The 16,986-nt window shown below is 39.7% G+C and overlaps 1 protein-coding gene across 1 annotated transcript in view; it reads left to right on the forward strand.

Annotated features, from left to right (window-relative positions):
• Positions 1-295: 295 nt before the first annotated feature.
• STK24 (serine/threonine kinase 24) overlaps positions 296-16,986 on the forward strand; it is a 53,684-nt gene continuing 36,993 nt past the window's right edge. Inside the window, exons 1-2 of the mRNA XM_039730417.1 lie at positions 296-621; positions 11,811-12,041. Of these exons, the coding sequence (XP_039586351.1) occupies positions 580-621; positions 11,811-12,041 (273 nt within the window). The 5' untranslated portion in view covers positions 296-579. The remainder of the gene's footprint in view (positions 622-11,810; positions 12,042-16,986) is intronic.

Consider the following 16,986-nt stretch of genomic DNA (forward strand, 5'->3'; position numbering starts at 1 on the left):
GACCCACTCTGCTCCCGCTTAGCAACTACAGGACAAGCACGACTGGCATTTTGGGCTGGGGCTCCTGCAGCTTCTGACAGCAAGCCAAGCGCTTCCTGGCACCGCAGCCTTCGGCGGAGCGCCGGTGTGCCGGTGCCTTGTCCGGGCCCGGGCCCCGCCGTGAGGGGAGCCGGCCGCGCCCATGGCGGCGGGCGGGCAGGTACCGCGCAGGGCAGGCGGGGCCGCCGCGGCCGCTCCGCCCCCTCCTCCTTCGCCTCCTCCTCCCGCCTCAGGTTTGTCATCGTGTCGCCGGCACGGCCCGGAGGAGGAGGAGGAAGAAGAGGAGGAGGGATGAGGAAGCCGCTGCCGCCTTTGCATCCGTGACGGGGGCCTGGAGAGCCCGGGCTTGGGACGGCCCCTTTCCCACCGCCGGCGCACAGGCGCTGCTCGCCCGGGGGAAGGGCCAGGAGGAGGAAGAGGAGGAGGAGGAGGTGGACGGCGGTGCTGTGTGTGAGAGAGCGTGGAGATGAGCTCAGCTCTGTGCCCTGGAGCCGCCTGAGGAGACCCGGCTGCCTCCCAGCCTCCCTCGCCGCCGCCGCCATGGCTCACTCCCCCGTGCAGGCGGGGCTGCCGGGGATGCAGGTGAGCGGCTGCCCCAAGGGCAGGCACGGACACGCACCTCGGGCCGGCTGGGTGTCAAGGGAGGATTCCCGGGGCTGGGCGGACAGGGCGAGGGGAAAAAGCGCCTCTGGGCCCTGGCTCGGCTGGGGGCAGAGGAGCGGGATGGAGACGGAACGTGCTGTCAGTGCTTGGCGTGGAGCCCAGCGAGGTCCCTCCGCCCGGCGGGTCCCTGCGTGCCTCCGCCTCCCTCCATCCGTGCCCGGCAGCCGCTCTGTCGCTGCGGGCGTGCGGAGCGGAGCGGAGCGGGTGGCCCCCTCCCCCGGCCGGGAGTTCTCCGCGGTGTTTTAATTCCTGAAGCCAGCCGCGGCTCAGTGGGCGATTTTCGGCCCCGTTAGTTTGAGGTGCGTAGGGGAAGCATACGTGCAGCCAGTCCGTACAAGCAGGGCCTGGAAACGATGACCTTCAGCGCATGCTGCAGTGCCCATGGCTGTGGTGCTGCTCCGTGGTGGGTGCTCGGGGATCGTGTTTGGCCCCTGTGTTTGATTCCGAGAGCTGGTCAGCTGCTGTTGTTATACGTTGGAATTTGCTCCTTCTGTGTCGTAGCTATATATTTGAAATAACTAGTGCGTTTTTGTGCCGGCTGAGCTGGCTCAGTCTGAGCCTCCCCCCCACACACCTCGTTTTTCTTGGTTTGAATGGAAACTGCTGCTAGGAAAACATTAAGGTCATTGGTATCTGTGTGTTGTTACTCTAATATTTCCCACATCTGATTAGAAACTTTCTTGCCCTTACCTCCGAAGGAATAACTTCTGAATGACATGTAAGAGTCTCTCTCAAATTTGTTCCCTGGTCTGAAAGTGTTTTGCATAATTTGGTTTAAATATTGATTTACCATGGTTTATTTTATTGTGAGTCAGGATTCTAAGTCATGAATAATTTTTCTTTCCAAAATCTGAGGATTTGAATTGAAAATGTTGCATGCTTAGGCATAGCATGAATTACGTGCTCATACATAGTACCGGATGCCCCGTAGCCTACGTAGGCCCTCTCTCTGAGCTAATTAATTTATTGCTGTGTAGGTCCTGCTGTTGAGAGTTCAAGTTCACCTTCCAAATATGAGCAGTTTGCTGATTGCCAGAGACAGAGAAATGAAGGTTTCTTGGTTGACTATGGATATTGTTTGGGCTTTTTTTTATTCCTTTGAGACATATTAGAAATAAGACAGCTACCTACTTTGAGACAGAACCTATAACACTTAGCATTTAAAAATCAGATTTGTAGCTGCTTGGAAGTGAGGGAAGGAAGATTATTCCATCAGTATGCGTGTACTGATGATGTATGTCACTGCATGATTCGAGGACCTGTGCTTTTTATGGACTTATTATTTGCTTTGTAGTACTGTTAGCTGTACTAAATGCGTGGATCTTCAGGGTTCCTGTCAGTCCATGTAATTTGGGATTTGCTTCAAATAGTTTTATTCAAAATGGTGTTTTTTTCTCATGATTTTTGTTCTATTACTATGAGAGTTGCTCAAGTGTGAACTTTCATGGTCTAAAGAAAACCCCCAGAATACCAAACTAGAGATCTGCTGATAGGCAGAGGCACAAAGTCTGTGAGCAATGTGAATGCTGCTCACTAATTGTCTGTGCCCAGTTCAAGATGTCTATATCCATTTCCATTCTGTCAGAATATATAGCAGTTTTTCTAGAGGTCTGTTTTCAGTACACGATTCTCTTTGATTTTACTTCCAAATAAATGTTCAAAGAGTAAAGTACATACAATGTGTGACATCTGCTAAGACAAGAAAAAGATTTGGGACTTTTTCGTTGTGTAGAAGAGAGGAATAGAGCTTAGTTTTCTGTGTTATAATTAAAGTGCCTAAATCACGAGACTATCTCTTCTTTTTCTGTAGTGTGATCCCTCCTCCCCACCTACCCGCTTCTGCCACAAACGGTGCAAGCAGTGTCAGTGACAAGTTGTGCAGCTTTCTCTGACATTCTTTGCTGTCCTCACACAGGAGAGCAGCCATTGTGCTTGTGTGAGCGGGGTAGCTTCTTGACCCCAAAAAATCACTTGGAGGGACATCACTTTATTAATGCTGTTTGGCGTGAGCATGGTAGTGTCAGCAGAGCAGAGGAATAAAGGATTGATATGTTTCTCCCTAAGCAAGATGTCTGATCGGTATTTGAAGAGTGATGCATAGAATGAGTGGGTAGAGAGTGAGCCAAAGGAATGAAAAACTGTGGAGGAAATGTAGGATGGTGCTGGAAGGTTGTCAAAACCTGAGATTTGCTGTCTGCTGCACAGTGGGCATGTTGTAACCTGAATAAAAACAGAGTTGAGTTTTGACCTAAATTTCTGTGCGTGCAGTTTAAGTTTGGACTCAGAGTTTTTTCTGCTGTTGTCTTGATGGCTCTGTATAGATATGAGTTTGAGTGTGCAGGGTGAAGCTGCATCATGACTAACTGAGGATGTGTTGTCTTGCTTCTTCATGCCTTATGGAAGTGGCCTGGGAAGAGTGTTTGCCTGTAAATGTGTGAGATTCCTGCAAGACTGGCTCGGAGTAAGTGTATGTATACGACCTTGATTTTTAGACTGGTCTGCATTTCAAGGCTGTGGTAAGCCTCTGGAGCTTCTTTAAGGCAGCTGGATTTTAAATCAAGTACTGTGTTTATAAATTTATGGTAATAAATTCCTGTGGTGCTTTAAAATTCCATCATCTTGAAGACAAGCCTCTTCTGTGTGATAAACCCCTTTTTTTATCTTCCTCCCTTTTCAGTTGTTTTTGTAGCAATAACAATGTTTATGCAGTAAGTTATTTTTATTCATTCTGCATTGTATTTTCAGTACAAGAGCTGCAGGTTCTTCATGCAAAATGTAAATAAGCGTTGACATTCAAGCTGTGTTGTTTCAAGAAATGGTAGAAGTTTAACTAAATTTAAGTGGGAACTTGACAAGTGAACAGAAAAGGTTTTTAAGCATAAAGGCACCATTTTGGGCACAGAAAGTGTCTGAAGTGTCAGTTCGCTGGAGACTGGGAGGGTGTTTTGGGAAATGCTGCTGTTTACTTGTCTATTTTTGTGCTGTTCCCAAGATGTTCACTTTTGACTGTTGTAGGAAAAGTGTCCTGGCCTAGACGATCCTTTGTTCTGATCTGGCATGGCTGTTCTTTTGTAGTTACACACTATAGATATTACTGTCTTCCTTATTGTAACTCGTTCTCCTTTCACAATCAACTGTTTTAAGCGCTTCCTATGAGAGCTCTGTGTTTGGTAACTGCAAAATATTGTGTTGCTAAATCAAAGGCACTGTGGAAAGGCCACTTAGCTTCTGCTTTCCATTTGCAGCTTCTGTGGAGGAGATTAGCTTTTTAGCTTTCCCCAGTTTTTTTTTTTTTTTTTTTTTTTTTTTTTTTTCTAGCTTTTTAGCTTTCCCCAGTTTTGGTTTTTTTTTTTTTTTTTTTTTTTTTTTGAGAGAGTTTGTGCTCATTGTTACTGTTTATGTTACAGTTTGACAAAAACCTTGCAGTAACTTAGAGTACCTAAACACTGGACAGATCCTTGGACTGTTATGGTCTTGGCTAATCAGTTTTAAAATATCCTGGATACAGATGTCTTGGTTCTGGGACATACTACAAGCCCAGCCCTTGGGTTCCAGGACAGAAGAGTTTTATTTGGTGAAAAAGAAGTGGTCATCTTCTCACTCTGTAGTCAAAGGCTGTTTCAACACTATGTAGTAGATGTATGGAGCTGTTTGAGAGTCAGGAAAACCTATTTCCATTGTGTGGCCTTCCAGAATAGGTAGATAGATGCAGCTTATGGCGACTGTGTCCTTCAGGTGTCCTCACAGACCAGTCACCCTGGCCCTGTGTTGTGGCAAGTTTCATGTGTGTGTAAGGTACCCTCTCAGCCAGCTGGCATCTTTGTTCCCCAGAGAGACAAAAGGCTACTGATGCAGCAGACACATTTAAATACCGGGCCTTGTGTTAGGAGTGGTGTACAAAGCTCTGATGTCAGCTTTTACATAGTGGCATCTTTTGTGTTTCTGAAGTAGAAAACGTATCTTGGCTGCATTTTCAAAATTTGCTTAAATTCTTCTCATACTCCCTTTCTTGTGGGTGGGATGGGAAGGGGAATAGAAGATGCACAAAATACTGATGGACAAGTCAACAAGGCATCAAATATAAATTAATAGTAATAAAAAATACTGCATCCATCCTGTAATAATTTGGTCCCTTCTATACAGAAAATGATGTGGACAGCTGGAGAGGATCAAGAGAAGGGCCACAAAGATAACTGGAGGACTGGGAAACCTTTCACATGGGAGGGCTGAGAGAGCTGGATGTGTTTAACCTTGAGAAAAGGTCTCCTGGGCCATCCTATCACTATGTTCCTGTATTTAAAAGGTATTTGAAGAGAAGAAGGAGACTCCCTTTTTACTAGGAATCCCATGGAAAGATGAGGGATGAGAGGTACAAATTACACCTGGGGAGGATTCTGATTGGACACAAATGGAAAATTCTTCGCAATTAGGACAGTCAGCCATTGGAATAATCTTCTTGAGGAAATGGTGGGTTCCCCAATGCTGGACTCAAAATTTTAAGTCTTGCCTGAACAGAGTGTTGGGCTACCTTGTCTAGACTGTGTTTTTGCTGGGAAAGGTTGGACCATATTTTCCTTGAGATCCCTTCCAACCTGGTGTCCTATGACTGATTGGTTTTGATCTGGTTATTGCTTTTGTGAGGATACACCTTTTGTGGAGTACTGTTTAATTCAGAACACAGGTATTCTGTGTGCCTGAAACTAATAATTTGTGTGGATGCAGCTTTATAAACAAAACTGTTTTTACTCGTAAGTTCTTTGTTGATCTGGGTAATTTTCTATGTGCAGGTATGTGCAAATGTCAGACTGTGCTGTTGTATATTAGTATAGAACTAAGAGCCTGCAGTGTAACTTGATAAAAAGTGAGGCTTGAATCAGGAGAATTTATTGTATTCTTAGTTGCTCTGCTTGCCAGCTTCTTGGGCAGCTTCTGTATCTGACAGAAAACCCAGACAGACATCTGGGTTTTCTGTCAGATACAGTGGGTGCAAGAAGAGTCTTCCCTCAAATTATGGGATTACTGTAGAACCTAAAATTCACTATTTTTCTTACTTTTCTCAAGTAGTATTAATGCAACATAACTTTCTAATTGCTTCTATTAGCATTCTTTATTCAGCCATTTGTCATAATGATGGGGTTTTCCCTAAAGAGCTACTTTTTTATTTTTCTTTTTATCAGTAGCTGAACTAATTAAGAATAATTTTCATCGAGGAAGTTTTAGCTTTTTAGCAAGTGTAAACCAGTGAGAGACATTATTCTAAAACTGGTTTTGGGACATTTTTCCTTAGCTATCTTTCTCTTGGCGTCTAAAATACATCTTCTGTTTCACTGCTGTACTGTACATACTGCTGATACTTGTGTGTTATCACTGTGTGCCCAAGGCATGGAGGGATTTTTAATTGCAGTAATTTACAGTTTAGAAGTGTAATGGATGGAAGGAAGGAAGTCAGGTACGGCATTATGAAATTTTTTTGTGATGTAGCACTAAAAACTCATAAAAAATTCCAATTAAATATGTTTTCTGGAAGCAGGCTACAGTTAGGTAACTATTTATTTTGGTACTAAATTCTTAGGGGTGTACACTAAGCAGTTTTCTGAATGAAAAATACCAGAAAGTTTCAGACTGATTTGTGCAGGCCACATTGCACCCAGAAGATAGTATTGGTTAATTAGAAATTTGGAAGCATGCTTTGCATATTTGTGTTACTGATAAAGAATTGAATATTTTGTGTTCTGAATGTGCACCTTCCTTGAAAATAAGTGGAAAGAGAGTTATACAAGGGCTGAGGAATACTTTTATGATAGGCTAACTTGCTTACACCCTGTTTCCATATAATTAGAAATCAGAACAAGAGAGTTAACTGTGTGACAAATATGAGTGTTAGTAGGCCATAGTGATTCATGCTAAATGTTTTTACCTTCAGTGTTTGAGATACAACGTTTACAGCTTTATTTTTTGCTTCCTCTCTCCCCTGTTTCAACCCATTGAAGTTTCACAGCAAAATTTATGGCAGTTGATCCTTTTTCTTGAGAGTTAAAAGTATTGCTATTGCTAATTCTCCATATTTTTGGCATATTGTATTTCTCCCAGAAAAAAGCAATTTCCTTATGGTAGCATGTGTCTGAATTGAATAATTATAGTATTGGAGATGGAAAGTGAGAAATATGGAATGTAGTCACACAGAGTAAAATTTCTAGCTGCTCAGGCTTCTCTTTTCCAAGCTAAACAATCGCCAGAGATCTCTGAACCTCTTCAGATTATCATATTTTGGGCTTAGACTTGATAGAGAATGAGAATTGGACTGAAAAATTGGAAATTGATTTGGTGAAATGAAAAGTATACAAAATGAGATATTGGAAGATGATTGTCTATTTCAAACAAGCTGCAAAGAGACCTAACAGATCTGCAAGTACAATTAGTTGCACAGTAAGGCTTAAGAACATGAATTATGGAGATGCTTTATAATTCTTGTCATTTAAAGAGAAATACTTTTAATGCTTTCTAGAATGACTGGAACAACTCTTCATAAAAAGAGGTTAGAAATAAGAACTGGAGTGAGATGTGGATAAAGACTCAAAGCTGTATCTTCACTCAGAATGGTTATGGATAAAGTTGGATCTAACTAGTTTAAAGTACAGTGACATATTCTGTTGAGCTTTGAGGGACAGTTAGTGTGAATGAGAATTGGGGATTAATAAAAATAAATAAGTTGCAAGGTGTGTGTAATCCTCACTGTGAAGAGGATACTGCAGAGGTGGTATCGAAGTGGGTGACACTGCTGGTTTCTCCAGGACTGTTCTTATCAATTGCTGACTGAAAAGTGACCTTTGTGTAGAAAAAGGCAATGCCTGAAAAAGACAAAATTTAAAGGCACCTGTTACATGTGAAAGGCAGTGCTGAAGAACTGTGCAACCCTGGGGATTGGAATTACTGAACAAAACAGCATAAAGTGCAGCTTGTCATAAGTATGAGTGTTACAAAGAGCCTTTGCAAAAGTCTGGCAGCTCATTAGTTGGAAATACAGAGCATTAGGAGGAGGTAATTTGGTTTATTTGGCTGCAGCTGAGCAATGAGACCAAACTGAACAAATAGGATCTGAGAATGTATCGGACTACTTTTATTCTGTAGAAGTAGGCAACAGTATTGTTAGGTACTAAGAAGAGTTAATTTTAAATGGAGTATGTTTTTCTGGCTGATTAAGGTCAAAAGTAATGAATCTAATGTGGAACAAGTACAGAGAGATTACTCAAATTATTGGATGAATGGTGGCTTTGCTTATGGTGAAAAGGACTTTGTTCTGCATGGCTGAACAAGCTGGACTGTGAGACAAGATGGTCGCAGTTTGTGTTCAGAAGTGTGAAAAACTATTTGAAATAAAAAGCAAAGTAATTCAAGTGTCTGTGTAAATCGAAAGTTCTGGAATCATTCAATCTGAATGCTCCATAATTTGTTTTTGAATTGTATGTATTCTGTGATAAGCTTTGAAAAAAAATGTTGTAGTGGTAGAGATCTAGTTCTTTATCAAGGTGATCAGTTTTACCAGTTTGCAGCAGATATTGATGTTCTCATCTGTGGTTTCTAGCAATATTTGATGTGCTCCATTACACGAAAGTTCTTTTATCAGCTGCCATTATTTTAATATTAGTAAGAGTAAGCTCTATGCTTAGTAGAAGTTTGCAAAGAATAGAGTCAGCAAAACTATAGTCTGTGGAAGTAGTTTTCTCTGTGTAGCTGTGTAGAGAGAATATTTATAAAGCTATTTGTTTATTTTGTCTCTGTTGGAAGTATTTAGAAAACCAAGCAAAATCAAATTTGGCAAGAATCCTTTCCAGATGTGATTTTTGGAAAAAAGGGTGGGAATTGGCCATTCATGCACTTTCAGATTCAAGCAGTTCATTATGTGTCTGGAGACCTGATCTCTGTATTTTTGAAAGACAGCAGGTCATTAAAGAAACCAGCTCTTAGTTCTTGCAAAAACACAGGTTGCCAAGGGTTTAAGGCTCTCACTTCAAACACCTGGTGTTCTGAGAAGAAAACTGAGACCTTTCTTACAGAGCAAGAGTGTGTTGTTTGGGTTTTTTGAAGCAACTGTTACCTCCTGTTGCTCAGAAGAAGATTCAGGAATGGCAACTGCTACATATTAGAACAAAGGAATGTGTTTACAAACAAAGGAAAAGTTGTGAACTGGGAAGGAAGGATTTGTTTGTTTAATAATTAGGATTAAAATGTTCAGTTCATTTCACAGGAAGCTTCTGAAATAATATTATTATTGATAATGATTTTGATCCCATTAAGTTGTGTTATTATTGAACAATTAACATTTCAAAATGGCTGCAAAATTTTGGTTATAAAAATTTAAGCGAACAGTTGTTCCCTTCTTCTTTGATCTTCCAGCAAGTTATCTTCCTCGCTTTTCTGTAATTGTTAATTCTCTTTTACATTTGTCTTTTAGAACTGCCAGCCTAACACCAGAATCCCAGGAGCTTGACACTGTCAAAAAGTGTCAGAAAGTGTAAAAAAGAAGCTGTGAGGTTCCTGAAAGTCTCTGAAGAATGTGGTGCTGTGAAACAAGGAGCTTTAATATATGATAGTCATAGATTGTTGAGGGGAAAAGGGAAAATAGGGGGTGTATGCATACAGCCAGCAGAACTTAAAAAAGCTGCTGGCAGGTAGCTCTTGCATTTTCTCCATATGAACAACTGCAGTGCACTGCAACTGAGCAGTGCTGGCTTTTTAGTCTCAGGAGGTGAAACATGGAATGTTTTAGGCAGCTGCAACTGGGGTTGGTTTGTGGTTTACCCAGATGCCTTTGTGATGATGTAATGCTCAGATTCCTGTGGCTAGTGAAAGGAACTAGAAGGCTTGTGTGGTTGGATTAGGTGTGCACGGCTCTCTACAGCACGTCATCTCAAATTCCAGCACAGGATGTATGAAAGTGTAGACAGATAATTGTTTTCCACAAGGGAAAACATCTGATGCTGGTATTAAGGTTATTTTTATTCATGAAGAGTTCTCAGAGAAGACTGGTTTGAATATTGAGAGCAGAGCATTCTGTGAGGTATGAGAAGAAACACAGTTTGGTTTGTAGTTTAGTGATCTCTTAGAAATTGTGTCCCTGGAAGTGTTGGTAAGGGTTACTGTGCACCTAAGGGATGACTGTTTGTGGGAAAACATGAAGTGCCCTGGTCTGGTTTCTTAAGTGGGAGATACATAAATATATACATATATAGCTATATTATGTAATATTTAATAGTGTGTAATAGTATGTTGTTCTCTTGACTTTGAAATTAACGGAGGAACAAGCTGCTTTTGGTGGAAGGGATGTGGGTCTGTTGCTCCATTCCTTTAATGGCAAGAGGGTGAAATAACCCTATGCCCTTCTGTTTGCTTCCCAAAACTGACTTTGGATAAAAGGATGGATCAGTAAGATGTAAAGCAGGGGGAATTTCTTGGGGCTGGTGAAGTTGTGCAGTAGGTACATTAGAGTTTTTGCTTTGGGCTGATCTCACCAGTGATGTGTTTCTGGAATGACTCTCTGAAAGCTGTGATGTCTTACAGCTTTAAAGTACTAAAAGTTGTACTCCCAGTTTGTGCCAGATGATGATAAAGTGCTTTGAGAACCAAGTGGGTTTATCTTTGGGTTCAGTCAGACCCAGCTACCTGGTCCTCAAAGCACCTCTTTCAGCTGTGAAATTTAGATACCTCTGGAGAAACTGTGTTCTAGGCTATCTTCCTCTTGCGGCTGTGTGGGTTAATTATGTGACTTTGAGATGTGAGAGCAGAAAAGTATAGATGGGAGGTGCTTTATAAGCTAAATTTAATTGTTAAAGAAAATGTTGCTTCAGTGCTTGTCAGTGGTCACCTAGAAATTCTCAATCCCCTCTTCATGCTACTACACAGTTCAGCTAAGCATAAACTGTGGTTTTATGTTTATTTAGGCATTACTGAATTCTTCTTGTATGAGCCTTTTTCTGTATGAACTACGTATTTTCACTTTGCTAGCATGAGTGTCATCCTTTTAAAAACACAATGTCTGAAGTATTTTAAAGTATTAATTTTATTTTTTAAGGACCGGATTCTAAACAATCCTGTCCTGTCTTTCTTAATTTTATGACTATTCCCTCTCTTTATGACTTTTTCAGTTTAATCATAGAAAAGTTTGGATTGGAAGAGCTCATTAAAGGTCATACAGTGCAACCCCCCTGTAGTTGTAATGTATGTATTTTTTGTTAGCTAGTGAGACTCCATGCTGTTAGATTAGAATGTGTACTGTGGAACTTACCATCTGTGCACTCAAAGTGAGAAGCAATAGTGAACTGAATACTTAATAGTGGAGAAAAAGCAAATGTGGCAGCATGGTCCCCCTCAGTCCTACGTTTGCATGTTTAGGTGAGCACTTGTGGCTTTTATGTGACTGCTCAAATCAAGAAAGCTGGGAACAGGATGTTTTTTAGGAGTGAATGACTTTACGCAACTGAGAGATGAAGAAAAAGATAAATAAATCCTGATTGAGAAAACCGTGGCGTCAGGGAGAGGGAGGAAGCATGGCTATTCATGCAGGTGATCCTTAGTAAGAGAAAATTGAAGAGGATTCTTTGTCACACAAACAAAAGCAAATAGTGCTCTGTGCACTGAAGAAGGTGAATGAAATCCTTGGCAGGATGAGATACGAGAAAAATATGAAAGAGGGATTCTGGGATCTAGGAGGGAGCTAATTGAAAGAGAAAAGGTTAGACTAAAGGCTTACTTTTATAGGTGGTGGTGTTTGATCTATTTGCTTTTAATAAAAACCAAATCTTTGTAATGATCTTCTGGATACTCTTTATTGGCAAAGAAAGATAAATTGAGATGGCACTATTTCCTGTTGCCAGATAGGATAAAACCCTGACACATGGACAGTATTAAATTTGTTCTTTATGTACAGCAAAATAGAAACATATCAGTGTGTGCATATAAGGGATTTAGAAATAGCATAACAATTATGGAGATAGAAAAAGGTAGCTAGATAAATAGGACTATGCAGAATTTGAAGTGTTTGTTGCCTTTAAAAATAGCACATTTTGTTACAAATACTGAGCTACTTGTCTTTTTATATTTCTTTTTAACAGACTCTGAAGGCAGATCCAGAAGAACTGTTTACGAAACTGGAGAGAATTGGTAAGGGGTCTTTTGGTGAAGTTTTTAAAGGAATTGACAATCGGACTCAGAAAGTTGTTGCTATAAAAATTATTGACCTAGAAGAAGCAGAAGATGAAATAGAAGACATCCAACAAGAAATCACGGTGTTGAGTCAGTGTGACAGTCCATATGTAACTAAATATTATGGATCCTATTTAAAGGTAAGATACTCACAGATGGTGGTGATTTGATTTTACAGGTAATTCTTTTCCAGGCTATCTAGTTGTGCCTGTTTTTGTTGGTGAGGTTTGTCAAATCTCAGTTGACGAAAAATATATTTTTGTCCTTTCAACTCTAAAGAAAGAATGAGTTACTACATTTTGTGAAGTGACAGAATTTAATAAGGAAAGATGCACATCTATTGCTATTTCTGTACAAAAACCCCTTTAAATAACATGAGTTTGTTGAGCTCTAATATGTTTAGATTCTCTTAATATTAGTTAATTTAAATTCAGAAAATTCAACCTAAGTCTGCATTTGAGTTGTCAAAACATTAAAAGCAATTAGTATCAGCTGTTTTGTGAAGCTTGAAATTTTTTGTCAAGGTTTGATCCCTGATCATTCTAAGCTCTTAGGTTGTTCTTCTGAGCAGACTGAACCCAGCCTTAATCTGAGTGATTTAAAAATTAAAATCTGAAAGTAAATAATTTTGCACATTAGACATGAGTGACGCTAATAATGGAAGGGGTTTCTGTTAACTGTCTTGTGAATTTGTTTCCCTTTCCTCCCACTGCCACATTATTATTATTGTCAGGATTCAGTTTGAAGTGTGCCAGATAGTTTGCTCTTCTGTTAAGGTTTTCTTTTTTTGTTATTGTTTTTGATTGGATGGATGTAATGATTTATTGCGTCTTTAAGGTGGTGGAAGTATCTGGAAGCTTTTGATATTACTTTATTCCTTGGGCACACTTTGTTCCCATCTCAACAGCTCTTTCTTTTATGACAGTGAGATGAGAATCTAGATAAGAGATTGTTGTCTTGGCAGGATTTGAAGTTAGAAGTAGGCAGAAAGTACTTTATTCAGTCTGCTTTTGCTTTGGTAGAAGTATTCTATTTATTTGCAAAGACATGAAGGTTCTGAAAGGGTGACCCTGCTTTCTCTCTGTATTTCTGCGATTGCCAGTTGATTTCCAAAGAAAAAAGGACTTTTTCTGAATCTGGGATATGTGTTACTCAAATGAGAGACAGTTTTTCCTTTCTTCCTTGTGCTCTGAACCAGTTTACTTGTGTATCTTAGCAGTGAAGGGCTTTGGTAATGGTTTTTAGACCTGATAACCTGTTACCAGAGCTGGACTTCTGTGTTAGGTATAGGTTTGATCTCAGAAGCATCAGAAGGTAGTTAATTGAGCACAGTAAATGGGATAAAGTTTTCCTCATGGCTTCTACCACGCTTTTGAGATTACACTGTCGAGGACTGATAGTTAAATGAAGTATGGCAGCTGCACCACTGTGCCTTCCTGGTCTCTTTGCTCTAAACAGTTGTAGCCCTTCCCTGTGACATTCCAGCTGTGTGAGCTGTCCCATCATGTCATGGTAATTGCAATGAGATCAAAGCCCTGTAACTGCACAGAGATCTCAAATTCCTGCTGCTTGTTCCCTCTACTGCCTTCATTGGTGTGCCAGCACTTCACAGAGGTATTTGAGTTTGTGTGTGGCTCAGTAGGGGTGCAAGGGAATGTCTATCACACAATCCTTTCCTCTTCTCCCACTCCTAGTTCAAAGCTCACTTCACCAGGTTGGCCATTCTGTTGGCAAAGGCTTGTGTGACCTGTTTCATAAGGTGGGTTCCATCTCTTCCAATCAGCAGAGTCCTAAACAAAAACCTTGTTGCCAGCACCAGTGATGCAGCCAGTTTACTTTGTAAATCTACTTCTGCTCTCATCATTTGCCCAAACTGGCATAATTAAGGAAAAAACTACCTGGGCCTCCAGACCCTTGTCTCCAGAGCCCTGATATTGAGTGTTCCTATTCCCTTGGTGTTGTTTGTGTCCACATGAGAAACCAGCAAGGGGTGTTAGCTCTTACAGTATAAGAAATAGAATATAAGAAAAAGTCTCATGGGAAAACCTCTTATTAGTTTTAAAAATGTGTAGAATTACAATGAGGCTGAAAAAGAAAATCCAGTGTTCAAATTTGAACTAAGCGAATGTTGATGCTTTTTGAAGGTGTTATGGCAGTGGTTGCTTTTCCTGGTGGAAAGTGAGACGAGATTGTAGGGCTCTGTACCCTGAATGAGTTTGGCTGGGTGGAAGGGTCAATAGGGATTTTTGTGCTCATTGTTGTGAGGGGGACCTTCTGATACCTTCCATATCCCTTTTTCTGTTCAGTGCAGTAGCCTGTGAGTTTTTCAGCTTGTGTCAGCGTTCCAAGATGCAGCACCAATAGTGGCTGTGTGTGGCTCAGTTACTTTTGCAGTGAGGTACAGCAATTTCTACGACTAGTAGAATGTGAAGCTACTCATGTACTCCTTGCTTTAGTTCTTTGTGGATGAGTGTTGTTTCTAAGACACTTGCTACTGCAGGACTTTTGGTCTTCAAAACAAAAAGCTGATTTCTTTATGCTGTTAAAAATTAGTGTGTGGTTGTTACTAGATGATGCTGATAAGTCGTAGAATCTTTGTAAAATAAACATTTTGCAGTTCTGTTTGCTTTCTAAAATAAGAGTGAGGTCCTGTTATCAGGTAGAGATACTGTGTCATCACATATATATATACACACACAAATGGGTTTATATTAATATTTAAATGAATTTGTTCATATTCTTGGCTAGAAATCTAAGTTTGTTTGCTGCAGGTCTCTGTTGTGTGTGGAAGCCAGGACTGCCATATGTAGTTCTAAGGGTCTGACCATCTTTTAGCTCTGTTTTTGACAGTGCAGATAATCCATCACTGAGAATGTTCAACTCATTAATTTTCCATGTGTTGAGTGATTAGGAGACATTATTTCTTCTACTGGAGAGTTTAGCACTAATTAGAAGAAAGATAATTATGTCTTGTCACAGAACAAACTTCTTTGAAGTAAGCAAGTAGGAAAACAATAGGATCTCAGTTTATATTGTCTGCCACTTCACCAGTTGTCATCCTCTAGTCTGTGCAGCCTCATGCATGTTGACCATGTTTCTGATGGAGGTTGGATAGGAAGAGTTACTGTTTGTAGGGAACTCTTAATTTGATTTTCTGTTAATTATTTTGGCAGACAGATTGAAATTGTTTTTGGAATTGCTATCCTTTCTCTAAGTAGGCAGAATGTTTTGGGCTTGAGTTTTTTGTTTATTTTTTAGTAAACCAAATCATCTGTTTTTGAGAAATCTTTGTTGTTCTTCATTCTGTGTTACTCCACGCCTTCTTCCATTAAGCCAGGTGATTTTATATGCCAGTGTGTTCAGGAACCTGTTGTTAGAAATTTTAGAAGGCTTATATATTACCACTGTGCTTGCCTGAGGCCTCTTGCTGTCTTGAGATGATGTGAGAAGAGCTTTTCAAGCTCTTGGTGCCTTCTGCATGATGTACATGGTAGGACAGCTCAAAATAACTATTACAATTTAATGAGTTAATGAAAGTTTCTTTGTTCTAGTAACTTTTTAAAAACACTGGTTAATTTTTAGGTTCTACCTAGAATAGTGTGATATACCCAAAAGCCTTGTTAAATTTTCTTACTCTGCAATTCTCTGTATATCCTATTTGAATATTTTGGAAGTGTGTTTATAGCAAATTCTTCTTTCATATCCAAAAACAAAGCCATTTCTGTTAATATGAAATATTATTGCATTAGCACAATGAGTCTTAAATAAGAAGCAACTTATTGCTCTCATAAAGCAAGTCTTGCATTCCTTCCAGACTTTTTTCTGTGCATCTCTTTTTGGAGGTTTGTGTGCAGTTGCTGTGATCAGAGTTCATGCAAATAGAGCAAAAGCAATAGTGACATGGTACCAGTTTAGGTTGTCATTCTGAATATAAATTTATTTGTGGTACACCTTTTTGTCAGAAATCAACATGTGTGTATATAAAACAGAAATGGAAATGCCCTTTTCTAAGGGCACTGCCTTTTTAAATACAATGTCATAATGTTCCCATTCTATTGGGAAGAAAGGTCTTTTGTCTGTTGTATATACTAAGCAACTGCAGTGTTGCTTTTAAAGTGAATTGCATGGTTTACATAGGTGCAGATATCTACGGGGATTGCCATTCCTTGTCTGCCATGGTGTGTTAAAAACCTGTGTTGATAGTTCTTGCTGTCTTCCAAATGAGATGTTCATCTGTTCCTCTATGATCTGATTAAATGCTCCAAGGCTAGAAGAATAGCAGTTCTTTTTAGATCCTTATAGAATTAATTCATGAAACTTCTCTGGATCTGTTTACTTCTTTAGATTTTAGGTTAACAGCATCCACATTCTTCCTTGTAATGGATCAGGGATTCTTTTTGTTTTGTTAATTTTTTAAAAATGTCTTATAAATTTTGCTGCAATTTGCTGTCTCTTCTGAGTTTTGCTGAGCTGGAACTCTTAGGAAGTATTGCTATGCTACTTATTCCAAAACTTCTTCTGTCTAGAAACTTGTCAGCTCTGCTTTTTGCATCTTATTCTGCTTCACCAATTTTTCAAGAGGTTAGTTAGATTTGGTTCTATGGCTGTTTCTCCTGTCCTTGTTTGAAATTAGTTTTATTTGCAAGATTCAGATGTCTCTCTGGTGATGTTTCTTCAGTTTTGTTAATAACTTTAAAGATGTCTTTATTATAACTTTATAACATTTTTATATTTCTTGATCTTGTTTTATTATTTAGAAATATATGATCAAATTAATTTGTGTTTATATTTAAAACATTGGAGGTTAAAGACTCTTGATGTTTTTTCGTATATGGATATATATGTACATTACACTCCAAACTCAGGTTGATAAATGTATATGGTCAAAAGCTGAGATTGATGTGTTTATGTGTATGTATATGTTAAAAATTCTTTCATTTCTTCATCTTAGACTTCTGTACATATGCACGTAATGGCAGAGCAGATAAATTATAAGTAGTTCCATCATCCATTGTAACTAGGTACAAATGATATCAAACTGGTATTGAACTAGATTTGTAGTATGTATTTTAAAACATATTACTG

The sequence above is a fragment of the Passer montanus genome, unplaced genomic scaffold (assembly GCF_014805655.1).
Source record: "Passer montanus isolate IOZ18808 unplaced genomic scaffold, ASM1480565v1 scaffold72, whole genome shotgun sequence".
Taxonomy (NCBI): Eukaryota; Metazoa; Chordata; class Aves; order Passeriformes; family Passeridae; genus Passer; species Passer montanus.